Source organism: Natator depressus, chromosome 2 (assembly GCF_965152275.1).
Source record: "Natator depressus isolate rNatDep1 chromosome 2, rNatDep2.hap1, whole genome shotgun sequence".
NCBI classification, from domain to species: domain Eukaryota; kingdom Metazoa; phylum Chordata; order Testudines; family Cheloniidae; genus Natator; species Natator depressus.
In genome coordinates this window covers 120,923,923-120,948,195 of record NC_134235.1, presented here as the reverse complement: position 1 = coordinate 120,948,195, position 24,273 = coordinate 120,923,923, and the positions used below count along the sequence as shown (strand labels likewise).

The following is a 24,273-nucleotide window of genomic DNA, read 5'->3' as shown; positions in this document are numbered from 1 at the left end:
AGAACCTTATCACACCCCAGTAATCACAAGAATTGTATAACAAACCAGGACTCCTGTATAATACAAAATGGGGGGGGGGGAGGATGATGGAGGGGATGGACAGGATTGCAGTTTTGTGCTTTCAAGGGGTTTTTGAACAGCCAGTTTTAACTTCAATTGTGAAAAATACTTTGTCAATTTCTTTTTAGGTTTGTAAAACTCACTACTAAGACTCTACTCATGTGTAGTACTGAAATATTAAAAGAATATTTAAATTACCCTTTCAATCATTAGAAGTGCCATTTCCACTGATCTTAAAATTTAGCACCTATACCATACAGCTTTACAGTTTGGATTCTGAAGGTTTTGATGCAAAAAGCAAGCAGGCAATCCAGTACACACACAATTGCATGTCTTTCTAGTGAGCCATGAGAGAACTTAAATTCTTGCCATTTTTAAGCCAACATGGCTGAAGCTTTCACTGTCCCTGCAAATATAAGAGACCACCTCATAATGATCAATGATTCATGAAACTGAAGCAATTTAAGGCCCCGATCCTGCAAGGGATCTCTGTACCTGCAAAGAGGAATGCTGAATTCAATTCACAGGTACAGTACAAGTTCCTGTCTGCATACATCTGCTTGCAGCACCGTGGCCCTGGGCTTACGCTCCCTTCCTCCCCCCAAAAATACACAGCTCTCACTAATGTTAATCTTTAGGCTATATCTATTAAGTATAGTTGTTGCTAGGAAGATTCCAGATGTAACCATCTTTGTAGACATTCCCCCCGTTATGAACTTGTTTATTCAGAAACAAAAACCCCTACAGATTACCAATATCAAATTAAAAATATGACAAATCCTCTTTCTTCAAATGTATCTGATACTGGATACCTTTCAATAGAAATTAAGAATTTGGATATTAAGACATGTTACTCAATGTTTGGGGAAAAAATAACAGTCACATTTATTTCAACAATGCTTTAAAATATCATGAGAGCCTATTTATTTTCCAACAGATGTCTAAAGATGACCAAGTCAGGACTTTCTGGATCAGCTGCTTAACAGCCAGGACTATTTCCATTTGTCTTCTGTGCAGAATAAAGAGAGCAGAAAAGGGATTCTTTAAACAGGTGACTAACTTCCAAATAACTATGAACAAGTTTCCCAGCCACAGCTGCACTTAAAAAAGCTGGAAGAATGCTATTTGTTGAATAATGGATTCAAAGAATAATGCTGTAATAAAGCTGGTTGAATAACTTCACACAAATGATGCATTATTCATTGAACATCTATGATTTGACATATCATTTTATCTAATATTTGTCCAGCTCGACTAATAACGCAGCTTTGTTACAGAGCTGCAGGGTGCAAGTGAAGCCTCCTCAGCTATACAAATTTGTCTCATTAAAATATTTTGTTATATTATCTCCAACCTTGCAAAGAACCATGTGGATGCTACACTTAGCCATCTGCTATTTATCAAGCATATCCTGAAATGCCTCTGAAACGGCAATTCCCCCATAATTGCTGTCAAAAGCCTTACAGTGCAGCAAGAGCATTCTCCTTGTGAAGACCTTTCCTATCTACTCTCCTGCTGATATCAGAAAAGACTGTGTGGTGTTGCTCTATGACCATATGTCTGCAATGAAGAGTAGCAATCTGTCAGAATTATCACTTGCTGCTGACCGTTTTCACAGTTAGCAAAAAGCGTACAGGAAGAGAACTGCAAGTGAGGCTCCAGTAGTTTTGTGCCCAAAACACACAAGTTCCACAATCGAAGTAGGTTGAACATCTTCAGGTATCAGCTCATACAGGGCAGTGTGAATTCTCTTTGCCTCTGGAGGAAGAATTTTCTGTAACACATGTTGTCTGTAATTCTCCATGCCATGCTTGACTTAGAGTGGACTTGTATTCTAAAGAAAAGGTGGTTCCTTTATCCTTAGTAATAATACCTTCCCAAATAAAAATGCTTAAGTGTTTTTTTCTGCTCCATGTCTCCCAAAATGAAAATGGAGGGACTGGTGAGAAAACCTATCTGACAAATTGCCTTTGAACACTTACACTATCTACATCAACAGGAGAGCTTCTCCCAGCGGTGAGGGGTACTCCACTTCTCTGAGGGCAGTAGCGATGTCAACAGGAGAAGCCCTCTTGTTGACACACAGCATTGTGTACATCAGGGATTAGATGTATACTACGCCCTGGTCTACATTACAGAGATAGGTTGATGCAAGGCAGCTTATGTCAACCTACTTCTGTAAATGTCTACACTAAAACTTCGCTCCCACTGTTGTAATTCACCCGCTACACCGACTTATTAACTATACCTCTCGTGGAGGTGGAGAGTTTAGGTCAATGTAGTTAGGCCGATGCAGTGTCAGCATAGACACTACATTACTTACATCAACTGTTGCAGGCTTTCAGAAGACAATCCACAATGCCCCACACTGACAGTTCAATTGGTGCAAGCCTTCCTGGTGAGGATGTGCACTGATGACACAAGGAGCAAAGTGCAGACATGCACAAGCGATGTAAATTAGGTCGACTTAATTTTGTAGTGTAGATGTGAAACGCTCACAGGTATGGACGTAGTTACACCGACATAAATTTGTAATGTAAACCAGAGCTAAGAGAACGATCACAGCAAAAGGTTTTAGAGAATTCTGAAACCCCAATCACATTTACTTTTGTCAAGGAACGGTGGAGTCTCCTTTCACAGGCACCATCACTTGTCTAGTCAGCTAGACACTGTTTCTTAATCAGGTTTGGCGAATCCTGTTATTTCATATGTGATTCTGCAATGCAGACATGTTCCTTATTTGTGTAATGAGACCAAACAAATTCAAGTTGTGACTAAATTGGCAACTTGAAATCTAGTCACATAAAAAAAAAAAAATAGTTAAAATGTGTTTCCTACTACTACACTGTAGCTGTGTTCTAGTCTCCATGATACTTGTTTTACAATCACATTTTCCTACTGTTTAAAATGGTTCTCTTGTTCATGTTCCTGTGTGAAACAACAGGGAAAAACAACCAACCAGCTGACTAGAGAGAGAAAACAGTGAAACTGATCATACACAGAGAGCTGTCAAAAGCATCAAGTGAGCAAACTGAAAAAAGGAAGACATATTCTTCTCAATCCCTTTCAATCAGAATAATTTTGGGGCCCAATCTCTCACTGAGAACCATGCAAGTTCTGGGGGGAGAGAATAGATGTTTCTTGTAACAATAGCAGGTATAAAATTTGTAAGCAGAGGAGTGATTTTTTAAGTGGACAGTATTCCTTTGATTAATTCTTGTAAACATACAGTTCCTGGTAAGTGTTTCTATACTTCCACTCAGATCAGAATGGCAGTGACCTTGGGTTTATTTCCCCTTTTCCTCTGTTGTGGGGGCTGGGTCACTTGCTGGGATCATCTGGATATATCTCATTTAATCACTTCTCAGCAATTGTGGGGGCTTGGGCACTGGTGCATGTTGGTCCCTCCTATTTTCTGTCTGTGGCACATAACAGTCTAGTCTCCTGAGGGCTGTAATACTTGGGCATAATTTGGGTTGTTGGGTTTACTGTGTAGGTGGTGACCTGTGATATGCAGGAGGTCAGACTAGATGTTCTGGTGGCCCCTTCTGGCCTTAAACTCTATAACTATCAGATGAAAGTAATTAATATTTGAGAAACAAAAGGATGATGGGATACCAGGGGCACCCATTTTTGAGGTAGAGTAGGATTCCATTGAAGCTGCAAAATACCTGATTCTAAATAGCCCCACCAAACCATAAATGCATCATTTTACTAACAATCTGATGGGAAGCTGAACCGATGTTGGAAACTATAGGACATTTTTAGTAAACTTCTGCTGTAGTCAAGGTTTCTAAAACTAGGTGATCTGAACTAATCCGTTCCCATTTTATCAGTTAAAATTATTGGTTTCTCTTTTCTATTAACTTTGTCAACTCAAAAAGTTAATCTAATTTAAATCCAATTAACAGTTTTAACAAGTGATCCACAGTTTATTTCATTCTCAAACTTTGACACATGCAAAAATGTTATTCTGTTGCACACTACAGCCTCAATCACAGTATGAAAGGAAAACTTACCCCAATTAGTCAGGACAAAACCTGAGTATCATTAGCACAAATGTCACCCTCCCATTTTCAAGTGAAATTGACAAGAAGCCTTTCAAAGCACATGTACCACTGATTGATACAAGTGCTATTTAAAAGGACAGAAATAGCCTGCCTTCTAGAAAAGTACCATGCATAAAATGAATATACTTACATTTGTCAGTGGAGCATGTGCAAACATGGAAAACCCTTCAAAAATATACTCGTGGTCATCATATTCTATAACAGTTGGCCTGTCTGTCTAAAAAAAACAAAAACAAAAAAAAAGTTAAAGTTAAAATAGCTGTGGCACGACACAGATCAATGTTAAAATAAATTGAACTGGACTATTGGCTGGAATTGTTTATAAAGTACTTACTAAGAAGTTTGTGGGAGGTGACACTGTAATTCGATAGTGGTACAGTCTTCCAGCATTGTTGGTCATGGGGCGGCATGGCTTAATAGGCTTGAAGAGAAAGATTCATAGAATTATGTGCAGAGTCAAGGTTAATTTAAATAAAAAGAGGGAATACAACACTTAACATCCATGAAATGTTCAGTAGAAAAAAATTAAACAAAACAGGTAATCATAATTAAGTATTTTTGGAGGAGGAGGAGACGTAGCATAATACATTTTTTATTGAACTTCAGAAACATCTACAGGGATATTATTCTGGCCAAACTGTAAGTGCAGTTCATACATTCTCCATATTGTTGTGCACGTCTCTTGCACACAGAAGCCAGTCATCTAAGTGTTGAGATGCTTTTCTTTTCTTGTTTGTTGTTTTTTTATATAATTTCATTTTAGCCTATTAATAAAAAAATCATAAAGATTATGCTTAGATTTTTTCATTGGACAATCTCAATTCACTGCAAAGGTGAGCAGGTATCTTCACTTGACAGGTGGACAAATTGAGGCATCAATCAAACTAGCCCAGCATCACACAGTAAATCAGCATCAGAAACAGACAAAGAACCCAAGTCTGCCAGTGTCCTGCTTTAACTAGCAGACCGCAATGTCTTCCTATGAAAAGCACACGAATGGCTATGCCTAAATGTAGGAAGGTCTGCATGTGGTTCAATGGACTATAAGGTTCCCAAGACTCATATTTTCAGGTTCTTCTGAAGCTCTCAGGTATAATGGGTAAAAATACTCACCAGCAACTAGACAAAAAGGAACCCCATGCAGGATCTGTTTTCTGATAGGTTCTCACTGCTCTGAGGCTCACACCAGATTAAGAGAGTCTATAGTGGGCTTTTATGAGCCCACAATTCCCAGCATCCTCATCTTTAGGGGAAGCTATCTCCTCACCGTGAGTCAGTCAGATTTCAAGATTTTCACCTGCTAAAAATGTTTCTCCTTCAACAAAATTTACTGGGGCGTGAGGGGATGAGGGAAATTAATCTAGGTCTGAAATAGTTTATTACAAGGTTCAGTCTGGAGTAATCTTCTGAAATAGGGTAATAAGCCCATGAAACAGAAATGTTCATGAATACTGAAATGCAACAGAGCAGAGGGAGAAGCTGCAGTTTAAAAAAAAAATAAAAGGGGGGGGGGGGAATCCACATAAAATATTTTGTTCAATTTTTATTTGGAAAGTCACACACAGAGAAAATGATAATAAAACAGTAGAACCTTATGAATGACCAATGTCATGAATGATCAGTTATACAAACCATTGTAGGATAAGACCACCATACTGAGAACTAGCACTGTACCTATACTATAATTTTAAGATGGTCAATTTTATGAATTTCTCAATCACCAATTAGTTTTTTAAATAGGGGCTTAACAATACAGATACAGTTTAAATCAAGAATGTAGGGTAAAATAAATAACCAGATTCTTGAATGTAATTTGTTGGGAAAAAGTAAACATGATTTTTGTAAAGGGAAATCGTGCCTCATCAATCTACTAGAATTCTTTGAGGGGGTCAGCAAGTATGTAGACAAGGGGGATCCAATGGATAAAGTGCACTTAGATGTTCAGAAAGATTGTCACAAGGGCCCTCACCAAAGGCTCTTAAGCAAAGTAAGCTGTCATGAGATAAGAGGGAAGCTCCTCTCATGGATTGGTAACTGGTTAAAAGATAGGAAACAAAGGGTAGGAATAAATGGTCAGTTTTCAGAATGGAGAGAGGTAAATAGTGGTGTCCCCCAGGGGACTGTACTTGGATCAGTCCTATTCAACATATTCATAAATTATCTGGAAATAGGGGTAAACAGTGAGGTGGCAAAATTTGCAGATGATACACAACTGCTCAAGATAGTTAAGTCCCAGACAGACTGCGAAGAGCTCTGAAAGGATCTCTCGAAACTGGGTGACTGGGCAACAAAATGGCAGATTAAATTCAATGTTGATAAATGCAAAGTAATACATATTGGAAAACCTAATCCCAACTATAAATATAAAATGACGAGGTATAAATTAGCTGTTACCACTCAAAAGAGAGATCTTGGAGTCATTGTGGATAGTTCTCTGAAAACATCTACGCAATGTGCAGCGGCAGACAAAAAAGCAAACAGAATGTTGGGAATCACTAAGAAAAGGGATGGATAGGAAGACAGAAAATATCATATTGCCACTATATAAACCCATGATATGCCCACATCTTGAATACTGCCTGCAGATGTGGTCACTGCATCTCAAAAAAGATATGCTGGAATTGAAGATGGTTCAGAAAAGGGCAACAAAATGATTAGGGGTATGGAATGGCTTCTGTATGAGGAGAGATTAATAAGACTGGGACTTTTCAGCTTGGAAAAGAGACGACTAAGGGGGGAGCATATGACAGAGGTCTATAAAATCATGACTAGTGTGGAGAAAGTAAATAAGGAGGTGTTATTTACTCCTTCTCATAACACAAGAACTAGGGGTCACCAAATGAAATTAACAAGCAGCAGGTTTAAAACAAACAAAAGGAAGCATTTTTTTCATACAATGCATAGTCAGTCGGTGGAACTCTTTGCCAGAGGATATTGTGAAGGCCAAGACTATAACAGCGTTCAAAAAATATCTACATAAGTTCACGGCTATTAGCCAGAATGGGCAGGGATGGTGTCCCTAGCCTCTGTTTGCTTGAAGCGGGGAATGGATCACTTGATGATTACCTGTTCTGTTCATTCCCTCTCGGGCACCTGGCATTGGCCACTGTCGGAAGACAGGACACTGGGCTAGGTGGACCTTTTGTCTGACCCGGTATGGCTGTTCTTAACGTTCTCATAACACAAAAAGATTTCTATTAAAACTGATGTGCTCTAAAGCTCTTTGTATTTTGAGGGAAAACAAAAAAATACAACCACAATGCATCGGTTACCTCTACACATAAAAATAGTGAGACTTCAGCAACATTTTTTTCCACAGGAAGGTTGCTATATCATAAGAAAAGTAGCATTTGTGTGTAATTTTTTTCCGATCAAAAAAGTGTCAAAACTTAACACATCATCTAGCAGTTTCTAGTGGAGACATGTTTCCATGTTGAGGCAATTGCACGTCTTGCTACTATCAGCAAGAAAGTTACTAATTTATTCACTTTCCCTTTACACCTCCTCTGTAGGGAAGACTCAGCAGAAACATAATTTGTGCATCTCCTGGATATCTGTGACTCAGTGGTAGTTCATGCTTTTTTGTTATTAATTTAGTTGCATGTTTCAGAAACTTTGAAAAGAAATTGGCGAGTGCATAGGTTCAGCAACTATTTTCCCTAGTTTTCCTATGGAATTTTATTACAGCTAGCACATCCTAAATGTGAAATTACACAACCGGTAAGAAATCGGACTGATTTAATATGACACCATAGTTTACTCGAAAACAATAACTTCCTCCAATTTATGTCAGAGCAAAACAAGTACCTGCCTACTGCTGACAATATGGCATTTGTAAGTGCAATATTCAAAACTAGTTACCTCTTCACCAGGATAAATGCTGTGTCTTATTCCTGTTCGTCTGGCTTTAGCACTGCATTTGCACAGTGGCCCATCATTCATCTGTCAAAAACATAATAGGATTCTGCTTTTATTGAAAAAAGACAAAAGACGATGTCTGGAAAAGTTTTTTTGGTTTTAACATCATGAATGCTGATGCTTCAAAGAGCCTGTCATACTTGCAAGATTTATTGGTTTTAGGACATCCACTTAAGCGGCAAACTGTATAGGAAACCAAGGAAACTGCACAACAGCATTAGACTGTCATTGTTTTTTGTGCAGCATAAGCAGGGACAACAACTTTAGCAGAATGACACCACTGCAGTATCACATGTAAGGTATAGCCTTTCCATTTCTTATTTATTAGAACAACCTGCTACTTGCAGCCAATATTAGGCCATAATTCTGCACTTTATATATTCTTGGGCTTTATTTTACACACAAGTAGTTCTACTGAATTTAGTTGGTGAACTCCTGGTCCTATGGAATTTGACTACAATGGGGCCAGGATTTCACCCCATGTATGCAAAATTAAGCAAGTGTAAAAGTTTGTAGGTTTCGGGGTCTTATTTGGTACTTTAGAGACATAACTGGAGTACTTCAAAAGTCACCTGAACATAGATTTTTTGAAAAAAAAACATAGATTTTTTTTAAAATATATGACCATTTCTCAATTATGGGATGAATATACCAAATAGCTCTGTCACAAGGGGCATTACATACAATATAAAATTGAATCTTACCTTCTTTTTACCTCCAAGCCCTGTGAAGTCTGGGCCCACTGCAGACGGGCAGTTCCAGTTAGTGCAACACCCTAGCATGCTTTCTGGCTGTGACGTCACACCCACCACAGAACCCCCGGTAGAGACCGGAGCCAATCTACAGAAGTACATTAAGTCCCCTCTTTTTTCCACCCCTTTACAGTTTTGTAAAGTTTTAATGATTACATCTTATACCTTGTAAGGTATAAATATATTTTTAAAACTTTAAAAAACTGCAGTTGTGTATAAAAACCCACCATGGGACTCCCCTTACCTTTAGAAGCAGTCTGCAGGTCCCAACAGAGCTCCGTGGTGGGGGGGACATCCTCAGCCAACAGAGAGAAGGCTAGGGTGTCTCAGTGACAGGGAACCAAAAATGCACAGTGGGAATGGACTCCATATGGCCTGGAGGGGGAAAAAAGGCAGCCCAGTTTGAAGGTTAATCTATTGACTTTTTGGCTGACAGTGTTTTCCTCAAAGATTCTATCATAACACATACATGCAAGGGGGCTTAAGATGTAGTGCGCATTTCCTCACCTTTGGGTGTTTAACTGTGCATCCTTAATATCAGAGTGGTGTGGTATTTTGCTCTTATACAGTTTGTCGCATACTTTGGAACTTCAAGAACAAATGTGCTAAATAAACATTAGCAAAATATTCTCATGTCAAGTCTAAGCTGAAAGCACATTTTCTCACTTGCCTGTATATCTTACGTATCAGAGACGAGAGAGATAAATAATACAATAAATACTCAATTAGTTCAACACTTCATGAAAATCAGGGCCCTCCAAGGTGTCTCAAAATCACTAGCCACTTTTGAAAATCTTGGCATTTACTCTTATATTCAAATACTATTTAACAATAACACCTTAGGTGTGTGCATGGGGATTTACACAGAAGCTAGGTCACCAGTAAGGCCCAAAGGCACTTGCAATGTATGTTAGATACAATACGGCATGAATTAGGGATAGATGACAGGCAAGAAGGGAGAGTGGTTTACACAAAAATTAGGCTGTCGGGTTTTTTTGTTGGCTTGGTTTGGGATTTTTTGCAAGACATGCTTGACGTTCATTCCTGTTTTGTGGGAGTGAAGGTCTGTAAATATTTTGGGATATCTACCTACGGCATTTATAAGCCTATCATTTTTGCATCCGAATACTAAACAAAATTATGGGAAAGCACATTACTCAAAATAAAATTGTTCTGTACTGAATAAAAATCAGATATAAAAAGTGTGCCATTGGCAAGGCCATAATGACTTTTTTGGAACTTTTTTCAGATGTCCCTTAGGAAGAAGCAGCAACTCAAGGTAAATTCGTGGAAATAACCAGGCATTTCTGATACTGTTCACTTCGTGGCCCTTCACCTCTCTCTATTTGGCAAACATTTTATACTGAGGATTCTATTATATTTGTTTGAAAAACTTGGCTTTTCAAACACAACTCATACAACACAATTTTCAAAGTTAAATATCTCAATAGTTTTATAATTTTGGGTTGTGGGGGAGTTTTTGTTTTTTTTTTTAAACCCTAGGAGCATAAATAAGAGCTCATAATGGAAGCGTCGACAGACCTTTGAATTATCACAGCAGCAATGTGCATTGCAATATCTTTTGCCATTATAATTTGTGGCCTTCTAGTTTCATGCCTCAAATAAAATGCCAGAAAAACAGGTTTACGGGGGGTGCCATTTGACAAAGAGTTAGAAGGGACCATAAAAGAGTTAAAAAAGAAAGATGGAGATGGCAAATTTGCAAAGCACTGCCTGATCTCTGTGTAACATATATATTCAAACAACATTTCATGAGCTCACCAATAACATTTAACGAGGACTATAATCTGCATGCAATTACAGCAGAACCATTAGACAAGAAATTAGGAGCATTAACAGCATATTTAAGAAATTATTTATCATTATACAGTAAGACCTTTTAGGTGAATCATTTGTAAAGCAGATCTACAACCTCTCTCTCCCTCATCCCAGCATTTATCTTTGTGCCTCTACTGCTAGGCTAACAGAATAGATTGAACCATTACATTACTGGCAATGCAGAGTTTACAGATACAATCAAATATGATTCAGGGTGAAGAATCTCCAGGGTTCAAGGGTTTTAACTGAACTCCTGAAATTGAAAGCGACGTGCACTGAACAACAATAAAATATAATCTAGAAAGGATGAAAAAAAATTCAATTTGGACAGGAGACAACAGCTGTCATCTAGTATATTCTGTAACAAATCTCAGCTGTAGATTTGTATGGCTCCCAGAACAAACCTTTTAGATACACAGTGAATGTTTTGCACACAATACCTGTCCGGGGTCATTGTACCAGAGCTCCTCATGAAGACGATCAGGGTGAGCTTTTTTACGCTTAATTTCCGCAATAACGTCAAACACTTCAGAATCTGAACTGCTAGAACAGGTGCTATTGTCATCCGAGTCACAGTCGGACTCACTGGAGCTCTCTGGTTCAAAAGTAAAAATAAGGTTAGTTGAAAAGAACCTCCATTCATTCTTTTCCAAAACAGCAAGGAATTTTCTAATATCCAAGCAAACATCATATAGATCTTGAAATTATCAAAGACTTATATAAAATTCAGAGTGGCTCTTATGAATCCTAGGACAGCAATTGAGTTTTAATTTAAAGAGTGACAGCAAATACTAAGGTTATTGAAAGTTGCATTAACTGAATTTGTTTGCACACACAAGTGGAATGATCTGACCAGCTGACCATTATTCAATTTCAGAAGAGCAATTTCTATGCTCCCAAACACAATTGTTTGAAGCTAAAAGACTGCAAGGAAGAGGACTATGAATTTATAATCCACACAAGTAAAATCTAAAAAAAACAAAACAAAAAAACATGTACATTGCATCTACATTCATGACCATGCACACAGAGGATCAACGAAAGAGAGCTTGTTTTTTTTAAAGTTGTTTCAGCTTGACATGAGTTATGGTAATAGCATTGCACATATTTAATTATTTTTGTAGATAACCATTAACCAATTCCTTTTTTTTCACACTCTGAAAAGGGTGTATGCAAAAAAGCAATGTTCCAGGACCTGTACGGTTAAATTGGCAAACTGGAGACTACAGAATAGTTCAGAATTCAAGCTGTCCATGAAGAGCTCTAGCATTTCATGGAACGGAATTAGCTTTTCACAAGCTGGAGATTGTTTAGGAGTTTATCAGAAAGTACCTTAGTCACTTAAAAAAAATAAAAATAAATAAACTTTACCTGAAGGGAAAGCTAAACTTAATTCCTCTGAAATTTCTAGGACTATTACAGGAACTCTTACTTTTTCCTTCTTTTTGCTCTAGTTCTCTGAAGGAGATGTTTCCCCCCCAAAATGACATTATATGCAGTAACCGAAGCAGAGGGGAGCCGTTTTCTGTAGTGGAAATTTAACACCTCCTGCCAAACCCCATATAAGTAGGCTTTAAAGGATTAGACTTTTATCTGTAAATGTTGGTAAATATTGATTTCACCATGCACATACAAATCGACAAAAAATATTTCTATTTATAATAATCAAAATTTACCAATAGGCAAGGGAAGAAAAATGCTGCATGAGGACTTATCAGAGTTTGATTTAAGGTAATATATTTTGACATGTGACATTGACAATTTGTGCTTTGATGGCTACAAAGCTTTAACATTTTGAAGCTCAACATCTACAGTCAATAAATAATTATCTGTCCTCTCCCATTATTTTCCACAACTGTAAAAATTGAAATCACTAAAAATAAAAATTAATGCTTAAGACCCATAGTTTTGTGCAAGTGTGAAAAAATTAAATGGATAAAAATGTCAAAAAATGCTTAAAAACAAACATCAATATGAGCCATCAAAATAGTAAAAGAATAAAAACTTAATTCTGCCAAGCCTACGTATGAATCAGGCTGTGGGTAAGGTTCATGCTGACACCACGAGAGAGTGCAAACATTTAACCCCCATGGCTGCAAGGCTAATTTATTCAGGCTGCAGACTGAAAAAGTGGTGAGAGCCTTTCTGTGCCCGCTAGGCAACTGACTGCATACAAGAAGGATGAATTTAGTAGCCTGTCCCCCTCCTCACTGGCAACAGCACCGTCCATGGTGCCCAGGGAAGGCAGACTCCTCTGCATGAAACTGTTCTCCCACAGGGGCTAAAGGTGTGCAGGCTTTTCAATGGGCCCTCCACTCTTGGGTGAATTTCACCCTGTATATACGGCACAGACCAAAAAGTACAGTTACTATGTTTAGAATACTTACATATTTTTAATTTAAAAAATGTATTATCTATTTCTTTCTCCCTCTGGGGTGTCATTTTACTTTGCTAATATCTCATTGATTATATTACGCTACATTTATGGCAAAATAAGATGAAAAAATAAAGATACATACATGACTAGGCTTAGTTTTGAGCATCTCAGGTGTTAGATCATAGATGTAAAACTTGAATAAAAAACTTAACCTCAAATTACCTTGATATTAGTGAACGTCACGAATTAACACCAAGAACTGAGAGACATGTGACTCACTGAAGTTTGATAAATAATAAGCAAGGGCCCAACAGTGCTCCCACTGAAGTAAATGCAAAGACTGCAAGGGGAGGAGGACAGGGTCCCAAGTAAATAAATGCAAAAATGATAACACCACAAGTATGTACTTGGGCTCATTTATCTTTACCTTTATCATTTAAGTTCTAGTTATGACATTTAATATTTTAGCAAATATACAAAATTCTCAGCCTATGAACCATCACTATGCAAGTAAAAATGCATTTCGAAACCCAGTACTTCTGAACATAATGAAACCATGAAGATGTGTAGCGAGACCCTGATCCACAATGGGAGTGCAGCAACTCTCACCATCACATAGGATCAGGACCATAACCAGCCTTAGCCACCATGCGAATTTATGATTGTTCCCCTTGTCTTCCCTTTCTACCGGTTTGAGAGAGCATCACATTGTATCGTTCTTAAAATTAGACTGTGAGCTCTTCAGAGCAGAGACCAGGTCGCATTTGATTTGTGATTTGCCTAACATGTTATTGGGTGCGAGAAAGACAAAGAGCAAATATATTTTTTTACAAAAAGAATTGACTTCTGAGCATTAGGAGACTAATTATAGCATTCTGCTACTAAATCTTTGCCCGGAGCTGGGGAGTGACCAACAATATTTAATGCAGATTAACGACGTGCTAATTAGCAAGTTTTTTACTTCATGTTCAATAGAGAGCCACAGTAAAACAGTATATGTTTAAAATGCATATGGCCACTTCTTCAATCATCTTTCAATTGTACTTTAGCAATAATCTTATTTTCAGCTGCCACAACAGCCTGCATTTTGACACTTTAAAGATAATGCCTAATACACAAAGGGTGAGATTTTCAAAAGCACTCAGTGTTGACCTAATTCCACTCCCACCGAAGGCAATGGTAAGACTCGTACTGATTTCAATGGGAGGACAGTTAGGCTGATGCTGAGCGCTTTTGAAACCACCACCCGGCATATATTCATACAAATGAACACACAAACTGATATAAAGAATGTAGTCACTGTTCATTACTCGGTTTCAGGTCTTCGCCAACGTGGCATTTACCTAAATCCTCATCGAGTTTGGTCTTTGGTGGCTCCCATGGTGGCCGGGCTGCTTTGGCTTTTGCTTGTCGCTTTCCTAACTCCTCCTCGAACCTTTCATACAAATCTCGGAGCCGACTTGTTCCAACCACCGTGGAGTCCCCCTGATAATGACAACAAACCAAAAACAAAACAAACAGAAAATTAAAGGATGCTGTGAGTGGGGTGTACCTGCCCCGCACTGGACAGGAAGGGGTTAACCCCATACTGTGGGCTGTGGAAGCCATGCCCCCTCGCCCCTGCTGGGCATGCCCCAACTGGGACCACAGTATAATAGGGAGCAGCCCAGCTCAGTCTGGGCTGACCACTGAGGACTACTCCTGAGGGCATTCTGCACCAAAAAAATTAAAAATTATGTGTCAAAAAAATAAAAATTCTGCATACAATATTTTAAAATTCTACAAAATTCTGAAAATTTTATTTGTCAAATAAATGTGGAGGCTCCAGCATAGCATTGGGGAGCACAGGCCACTGGTCGCACAGAGGTGGGAGTTTGCAGAGCTTCCTGCAGCCGGGACTAGCAGCTGAGCCTGGTGCAGGGTAGGAGCCACCACCCGGGTCTTCCCCAGTCCCACCTCCTGCCCCACAGTGATTTACCTCTTTGCCAGCTGCCCTGGGCCCCCAAAGCATACTGCTGGGGAGAGTCACATGACCACTGTTGTGGCTTCCCTTTGCTTCCCCATCAGAACATCATTTTTCTGTGAGGAAGCAAAGAAATCTGCAGGGGACATAAATTCTGTGTATGCCCAGTGGTGCAGAATTCCCCCAGGAGTAAAGAATGTGTTGCAGGCTCCTGCTCATGATCTACCAGAGGCCAGACCACAGGGGCCAGACGCGCTGAGACCCAGGCAAAGACCTGGCTATCCACGGAAGCCCACCAGGGAAAGGAGTCGCAGGAATTTTGCCGGCCAATGACCCTAGAGATCCAGAGGACCTGTGGACTACAGCATAGGAAGACAGGGTAGGAAGTAGCCCAGGGGAACTAGACATTGATCTGGTTGTGGAACCGGGAACAGAGCCAGTGTGTTTTGAACGGATCCCCACTGACTCAGTGGTGAATACACTCGCTGCTGATAGGGCCCTGGGCTGGTGAAATAGGGAGGGCCTGGGTCTCCCTAACCCAGCACCAACCCACCCCTGGGTGGTAAGCCACCCCCTGCCTGGCCACCAGGCCATACTGCCCCACTTAGATAAGCAGTCCTATTGACTTCAGCTCCGAGGCCATACCGCCCTGGCCTGCACCAAAGGGCTGCCCCATCGACTTCGACTATTAGGCCATCCTGCCCTGCATCCAGAACAGTTCCCCTGACAGGGTACACTTGCCCTGCAACAGAGGCTTTGCAATATTAATGTCTTAAAATATGGTGTGGTTTCATCATTCCAGAATGAACAAATGAAAAAATCAACAAGACAAAAATCATTTCCTAGAAATGGTCCAGTGTAGCATGGGAACTTTGTATAAAATCACTAGGACATATATAAAGGCATCCTTTCACCAGCTGATCCTGATGATAGAGAACTGCATTCAATTGTACACTGTCATTATTGGTAGAGCCCTGTGCAGATACAAAATCTGCATCTGATCCGTGATCTGCAAACATGGTCCACAGATTTGCAGGCCTCTAGATATAAAATCTGGATCTGCATCCATCCGCTATCCGCAAACATGATATGCGGATATCTGCATCTGCGGATTACATTACCGAAATACAAATATCGGACGGGTGATGAAAAGAAAACTGGAGGGAAAAGAAAATTAGGGAGCATTAAGCACTGGATAAAACAAAAATGTAAAGCTGTTAAAATGCTTGTAGTAATCATTGTATAGAAGGACAGTACATAGTAACTGAGGGATCTTCATAGACGTACCACTTGATCCATAGGGTCATTTGAATAGTAACTTTCTGAATGGGTACAACGAACCCATACAGGCTTGAGCAATTCTTCCTCTTCCTCTTCATTTTTTTCAGAAATGATCTCCTCTGGCTCTTTGTCTTTAATAGCCGTGTAATTCTTCTCTTTACTGGCACTCTGATTCTCTGACCACCTCTCTCTCTCCTCCTCCCATCGAGGTCTCTTTCTCTCCCGGCTGGGGGATCGGCTTCAATGGGAGCAAAGAAAGAAAAGCAATCACAAGTTTGTTTCTTTTAATATTGATATAGTTATAATACAAAATGAATAGTTTACTTCAAATCAATAGGTCATTTTGCCATATGACTTGTAGCAGAGTTCACTTGGTATTTCCTTATTTTAAGGGATTAACTTTCAACAGTAAATATTAGCTTTTGCTACAAATCTAATATATGGAGTCACTTAGCAGCAACTCTGGAATTAAGACTGAAAGCCCTTTAGAATTTTAAGGCCTATTTTTGACCACATTGTAACTCTCAAAAAAACCTCATTTTAGCCTAAAATGCTTGTTTTCACACTGAATGAGATTTGGAGGGGTTTTGTTTTGTTTTAAAGGTTTGTTTTGTTTTGTTTTAAAGGTTTGAAGCAAATCAGCAATACTCTGAAAAAGTAAACACTTTTGTTTTTTTAAAAGAAGGGAAGACTGGCATCAAAATTTTATCAGCATGAGTATAGAACGGTCATATTATTCACATAGACAGAACCCTTTTCCACCACATCAGATTATCATATATTCCCTATTCACTCTGTTACGTGAAAACTTTCTTGGTAGTGTTTTAGGAAGTTTTCAAAAAATTATTGGGACTATTTTTTGTATCCCTCCACCCATAAAACCAATAAAGCTATCATGAGGCCAGTGATATAGAGCTCAGACAAAGCCATAAAGACCTCTAAAATGACCTAAAACAGTTATCCTACACAGAACGATGTCATGATTTTAAATTCGGTGATCTGGGTACCTTATAGGCTAGCACTTGGTGCTAAGGAGCTTCCACTGTGCAGCAGGGAAGTCCACAGTCCATTGGTATAATTTTTCTGTTTCTAGCTTTGTAGGGCCTCAAGATATCAAACTTTAAAGTCATGACATTTTCATATAATGAAAAGCTGTTACCAGGCCAGGACTGAATCTTGCTCGTCCTCAGGCAGATATATGTACACGTAGACATGCACAGCCTGATAAGAGTTTCAAGATCAAATATCCCGTCTTACCTCCCTGTTCTTTTGTAATCTTTTCTGTAGGACCTCTCTGAAGATGGCGATCTTCGGCTATCACGATGCCTATGTCTTTCCCTCTCCCGTTCCCTTTAAGAATTTAAAACAAACAGGTTAAACAGGAAATCCTGAATTTTGTAAACACTGTTCCTGAAACAGCATGGAACCAGTTTTAAGTCAATTGTCAGCACTGTTGTAAGTTGTGGGTTCCAACGGTTAGATTCCACAAAACCTGGAAGCTTTGTGGTGACAATCTATTCCTCAAGAAATTTATGACAGACAGTCCCCTCCACCTTCCCTGCTTTCATCATAAGGACAGCTATCTTAATATCCTATTAATTTATACTCAGTATAGACAGCCAATATAGTATACCATCAGAGTCACTCCCATTCTGCCTGTCATTCTTCTGTTATAAATGGAAGGCCTGCTTACTCCATCTGCTACCATTCTCTTTCACTTAGAGACTGAGCAAGAAACTATTCAACACACAATAACTTCAGAATCACAGCAATAATTCAAATACATTACACATACAAGCCCTCTGACCTTCATAGCCACCTCAGAAGTGCATAAAAATAAACTAAGATAGCCAACCAAAAAAAAAGAGATGTCTCCACAGCCTAATGACGATGACCCCCATCCTGTGAACACTTATACATGAGTAAATCTACAGGCACAAGCAGCCCTAAACACCACCACTCCCGATGTTCTGTAGTTAGTGGCCTTCACTCACTAGCATAAACTGGCACTTTTTACAAGCACTGTATCTGCATGACAGCTTAGAATTCTAAAATATTATTTTGTTTCTCCAAGATGTTTTTTTAAAGAAATGTTCAGTTGAAGTAAAAAAAAATCAGATCCAGAAGAAAGCTCCTGCAGTTGTTTTCTGTTGTACTGAGCAATGCGGTTTACACGGATACTTCTCAGACCATCCCCAACCATGAACCAGTTATTGTCACAATTCCTACATTGTGGTTGCCATTATACAACCTATATCTAAGCCACAGTTGTTACAACATTTAAAAACAATTTCTTGGGGGCAATTCTTAGAAGAAACCAGAGATCTTAAGGCTTCCCAGGGCAAGTTTGGAGATTGTATTTCAAGGTTCAGGGCATCAAAAGGCTGAAGTTTAGCTAAATAGCTGTAAAATTTAAATCATGGGATTCCATGGTTATTGTTTCTCAATGATTTCCACATCAAATGTATTCCATTTATGAATAAAAATATATTTCCCCTCAACTGCTACTCCTGTAAGCTCAGCCTGGGCTCCTTCCTCCTCACACATCACCATCAGGAAAAAAGTTCTTGCAGGCCCAATTTGGCCATCAGTGACACAGATGTTAACTCACTGCTGTCAGTCAGATTGTACAGACGTAACTGACTGAAAGTTAGTAAATAATCATGTTGATGCACAAGAAGGAATAGATAGATGTCTGCTATCATAGCTGGGTTGGCTCTGCAGGGATAATAGGAATTTGAATCAAAGTTATTAACATACACACACACACACACACACACATATTTTTATACACATGCACACAAAAAAGTCTTGTAACCTTATGAAGTACGCATAGCCAAAGAAATTCAACACATACTATCTACCCCTTTTGCACACTGACCCCCTTTCTTCATCTTTCCTTGTTGTGTTTTGTCTAAATTTAGAGTGTATGGTCTCCAGAGCAAGGCCAATGCCATCTGATTTGTTGGTGAGCAGTGGATCAAAACAAATCAAAGCAGAAAAATCTTTTTTATCATTAAAAAGTGAACAGATATGACACCAAAAATACAGGGAAACCAGATTTCAGTGGCCTTAAAAATCTGTGAATCTATGGGCAAAAAGTTGCCATTTTAACATAGCTGCTTTTGAGTAAAACTGAACTTTTAAATTTGAAATCTAGTTTGTGGAATTATGTAGTGAATACTTAAGTCACCTACAACATGCACAATATTCCATAACCCTTTCTTTTCACGATGCTGGAATGTTGATCACATTTTGCTCTCTTTGACCGATACATGAGATTTTTAAATGATTGTTCCATTTTTTAAAACTCCTTTCCTTCGCCAAGTTCCTCAATAAAACACACTTCTCTCAAGAAGCCTATGCTATTGCAGAGAAGGGTTAAACTTAAGATAAAATCTCAAATTTTTAAAAATAAATGCCTGAAGTTAGACATCTAATCCATACATCAGACACAAAGCTCAGTGAAAGTCGAACTAAAATGACAACACAAGTTGTAACTCCTCTGTTCATTCACACTCCTTAAGTTAAGTCCTGTCCCACCCCTTCCTGAGTTTACATATTGGATAATTGGGTCTTGAACCTGCACAGAACCACACAGGCAGATCCTTAGGCCCATCAGGAGTCCCAAAGAAGTCAATGATTCTGTCCCCATTGATATTAGTGAGGTTCTAAGTGAGAGCAAGGATTGGCATACACAGTTCTCTTTGCAGGCTCACAGCCTTAGATTCCAAGTTCTTGGGGCATGGACCTTGCCTTCCTAAGAGCCTGTAAAGCACCTAACCCTATGCTGGCTCTATACACAAGTTCGTAATAATCAACACAGAGCATCCCCTACTCCAGGCAGAAACTCTCCCTGAGTGTGAAGTAGCCAGCCACCATGTCTCTTGTGATCACCGAGAAATTCCATCACATCCACTGAGTGCCCAACACCAACGACGGGGAGTAGAAAACCACCATCACCACCACCAAGGGTGTGGGCCAGTGCTGTGCTCACATGGTGCAGAGAAAAGCAGATATTGACCTGACCAAGAGATCTGGAGAACTGACGGAGGATGAAGTGCACGTCATCACCATCATGCAGAACCTCAACAGTACAAGAGCCCTGAATGATTCTTCAACAGGCAGAAGGACATTAAGGACAGCAAATATAGCCAGGTGCTGGTCAACGGGCAGGACAACAAACTGCACGAGGACCTGGAGCAGCTAAAGAAAATCCAAGTGGATCAGAGCTTGTGTGCGCGAGCCCAGCACACCACAACAGCCGGGTGCTGGAGCAGAGCTGTTGGTGACTCTAAGTAGTCGTCTCTGCCTGCATCGGCACTAAAGTGCTATTCCCAAACCAAAACATTCTCCCACTCCAGGCAACAGTTTGAGCCCCCCTTAAATTCACAGATCATTGATTTACCTGCTTCGTTCATAACTTCTGTGGCGAGGTGGAGTCCTTCCTTTGTCATAATCTGACCTGTGCCGACTGCTTTCTTGCCTTCTCCTGTCAGGACTCCTGCCTCGATCCCCCCGTCGATCCCCATGGTTACTGGGCCGGTGTCTGTCCCCGTGCATGTGACTATGTTCGCGGTGCCGGTGCTCATCGTAGTGCTTACTCCTCTCTGGAGACCTTCGTTCACTTTGGGCCTTTTCTACCTGATATTGGCTTGCGTGCCGAAAATGACTGCTGCTGCTGCTGCTCTGAAAGGAATTTGAGTTCTGTTGATAACTATTAAAATTAGGAGGTGGGAAAGACTGCTGCGAATAGCCCGTAGAGTAGACAGGTTGATAATTAACTTGCTGTGGCATCACCGGCGGTGGTGGAGGATGAGGCATTGCAGGAGGTGGCATCATATAGGGAAAAGTGTTTTGTCCAGTAGGGGCCCCTGGTACTGGGGAATTACTGGGATTTGGGACTGGTGGAGGAGCAGGAGGGAAACAAGGAGGGACTGGAAAACTCTGCCTTACTTGATGGTTTGGAAAAGGTGGCCTCATGGGACACTGGCTGATTGGACTCTGAGTTGAAGGAGGTACCAGGGACGGATACGGTATAAAATCTGGTCTAGGAGGCACATAGCCTGTGGCTGGAGGGCTTGAGTAGGTAGTCGGAGGAGCTACTTGTTGGTCATATTGGTACTGCACTGAAGGCTGCTGAGGGTGAAGCTGTCTCAGGTTCTGAGGTCTGAAGGTTTGTGCTGACGTTCTTACTCCAGGTCCTCCTCGACCCCGTGGGCATCCTCGTCCAGAATGGAAAGACATCTTTCACCTTTCAAAGGAAAAGAAGATATAAAATATATAATGCCACATGAGTCTCGGGGGTGGGGGGTGGTTGAGAGCTAATTGTTTGCCACCCTTTTTAAGTCTCATTCTGTAACAAAGATAACTTCTTGAATATCAAGTTCCAGCCCACACTGAAATGTCAAGGCACCCCTTGCTGCTTGTACCCAGTTCTGTTCAACTCAAGGGCAAAACAATCTCTTCCAAGAGCTGGACAGCAGATATTGTCTACAAGAGTCTGCTCTCTTTATATATAGCCTGGCGTCCTCGGGTGTCAATTAGAAAACAGTACATCAGTAAATCAAACAATACCCAATGGTGGATCTAAGAACAAATTTGTATCAGGTGGTATGGGCCCAATCCTGAACCACTGAACTCAACAGTTTTGTTATTCCTCTCAATGGAGACAGGAGCAATCTGTCACTGGCTCTCACTGATCCTCTGCATTCCAATAGCTGCATATTGGTTATTATTTCCATAAAAAACTCTCCTAAATCCCTAATCCAGTAATATGGTCTGGTAGTACACTGCCTGAGCAGGGCCAAAGTTTGACAAATGTTTACCAGATCATTCATACACCTGTTCATATATCTGTTTACCAGACACTATGATGCAGAGCCTTCAAACACCAAAATTAATTAACTTTTATTAAAAAAAACAAAATCACAGAATCCATGAATTTCGACTTCTTCAACAGCCATCCTATAAAGGTGCACAAGAGGTGGCCTCTCATACAATTTTAAACCTTGAGCATAAGGGTTTCACCAACTTTTCCTATTATATCAAATCCTACCTACCCTATTATCAGTCAAATGCAGAGACAATGGCAGTTTATGCTCCCTATTTTGGCCCCAATCCTGAAAAGGTTTATACTGTAATATACTAAACTTTATACACTGTAGGCAATCCCATTCAAGTCAATGGGACTACTCACAGTGTATGAAGTTAAGCACGTGCATAAGTCTTTTGCAGAATCAGTGAGTGCCTTAGATCATAAAGATTTTCCCCCCTGCGGTGGTTGCAAGCAAAATTTGCAGAATTGTATTAATATATGAGAACCAGACAGTGAAAGTGACTAGTCAAACACCATTGTTCAATGTGAGAAAAAAGGAAAAAGTGAAATACATAAATCGTACAAATAAATTCAATGTTTAAAATTATTTCAATCTTGATATTCTAAGGGGTAACATAAGGAGGTTTATGGGGGAGGGGGGGTTAAACGTGATGTTCAACTTGACAGTGTTCCTCTAAAACACAGACAAAACATTGACCACCACCCACCAGCATCTTAAAATATAATTGGGGTAATTTCATATAAGGGAGCATATAAAAACTAAACGACTTGTGTCAAAGATATAAAGTCTTCCTTGAATCATAAAGGCTTTGTCTACCCTACAAATATAACCATATTTGGGAACCTGCTTCCAACCTTCTTGTCTTCTAATCTAATTGGTGGTGCCAGTCTGCAAGGTACTCTGGACCATATCGACATTTCACAATCAGGTGAAGGCTTGATCAGACCTAACTGAGAAACCAGGCTGAAGCCTTGATTTGTCCAGAGCTTCAGCCCTGTTATTTAACATGACTGAGGTGCAATACTTCAATTATTATTATTATTGGAGCTATGTCGGTGTCCACAATACACCTGGCAATTTCCAAACTTACACAATCCTTTCATCCAAAGAACTCACAATCTAAGAAAACAAGCGACCCATGAAGGATGAAGAAACAAATAAAACACGCAATGATTTTAAAAGTAAGCATTAACTCCCCCACTTGCCATTTCCCTAACCAGATGCTCTACAAATTGGATGCATGTTTGCAGCCAAATTCAGGGATAACCAAGGCATAATCACATTCCCTGTTAATTTCAATGGAATAAATAGGCCCAGAGAGCCAATGGTATTAATGAGACCCTATTACTGCACAACAATTAAACATGGTTTGGGGTTTAGATCACACAGCCCTCAGCAAGCCTAGTTCTGTGGCAACAACCACCATCAAAAAAAACTTTATAAGCTTTTATTAAAGATACAGAAAAAGAAGGAAAAAAAACATGTAAAGCATGAGACATAAGAAACATTAAGTACTGCTTTCATTTTAACAGTATTCCATATTCCCTTTAATGGTAGGGAGTTTTTATAAGGAAATCTCCCTCCCTTCCCCCTCCCTGTTTGACAGACTGTCTGATTGTATAAATGATGGTAATAACTGTCCTTTTTGGGGAAAAGAGAAAAGGTTAGTTGAGATGAGCTGGAGCTGTTGTTGTTAAAAGTCTGACGCTGCTATCTTTAAAAACACACACACAAGAATAGCAAAGATTAAAAATGAAGCTTCTGTTTCTGGCTCTTACTTGGAGAAACAGGCACAACACATGATCTTAGCTGCCACTCTGAGACCTGGCAAATTTGTACCAGTGTTGGGCTGTTTAGGATACTGTTTTTAGCTGCCTCTCTGGTCCTGGCTCACAGCAGCATTGTAAAAGATGCAGTCTTGGCCAGTTAAGTAGGATTATTATTAGGCAGCGGCAAAAGGAGAAAGATAGGAAAGAGGAGAAATACAACAAGGTTGGGAAGGAAAAGGACACAAGGGAGATGATGTCAGCAGGAAGCCAAGTCTGACATTCCAGGTACCGTTCAGCACTTAGATGGCAGAGGTGGTGAAGTCACTGGGTCCCTCTCTCTGGCCCAATCTGATCCTAGCATCTTTCAGGAGCAGGACAACAAAGGTCCAGTGGTGTTGTGGTGG

At 39.8% G+C, this 24,273-nt stretch overlaps 1 protein-coding gene across 1 annotated transcript in view; it reads right to left on the bottom strand.

The window, feature by feature from the left end:
* Window positions 1–24,273, bottom strand: part of DROSHA (drosha ribonuclease III) — a 105,182-nt gene that overhangs the window by 77,864 nt on the left and 3,045 nt on the right. The window contains exons 2-9 of the mRNA XM_074944984.1: window positions 20,669–21,514; window positions 17,518–17,610; window positions 16,267–16,498; window positions 14,360–14,501; window positions 11,080–11,234; window positions 7,992–8,072; window positions 4,465–4,551; window positions 4,261–4,347 (exon numbers count right to left, since the gene is read on the bottom strand). Of these exons, the coding sequence (XP_074801085.1) occupies window positions 4,261–4,347; window positions 4,465–4,551; window positions 7,992–8,072; window positions 11,080–11,234; window positions 14,360–14,501; window positions 16,267–16,498; window positions 17,518–17,610; window positions 20,669–21,507 (1,716 nt within the window). The 5' untranslated portion in view covers window positions 21,508–21,514. The remainder of the gene's footprint in view (window positions 1–4,260; window positions 4,348–4,464; window positions 4,552–7,991; window positions 8,073–11,079; window positions 11,235–14,359; window positions 14,502–16,266; window positions 16,499–17,517; window positions 17,611–20,668; window positions 21,515–24,273) is intronic.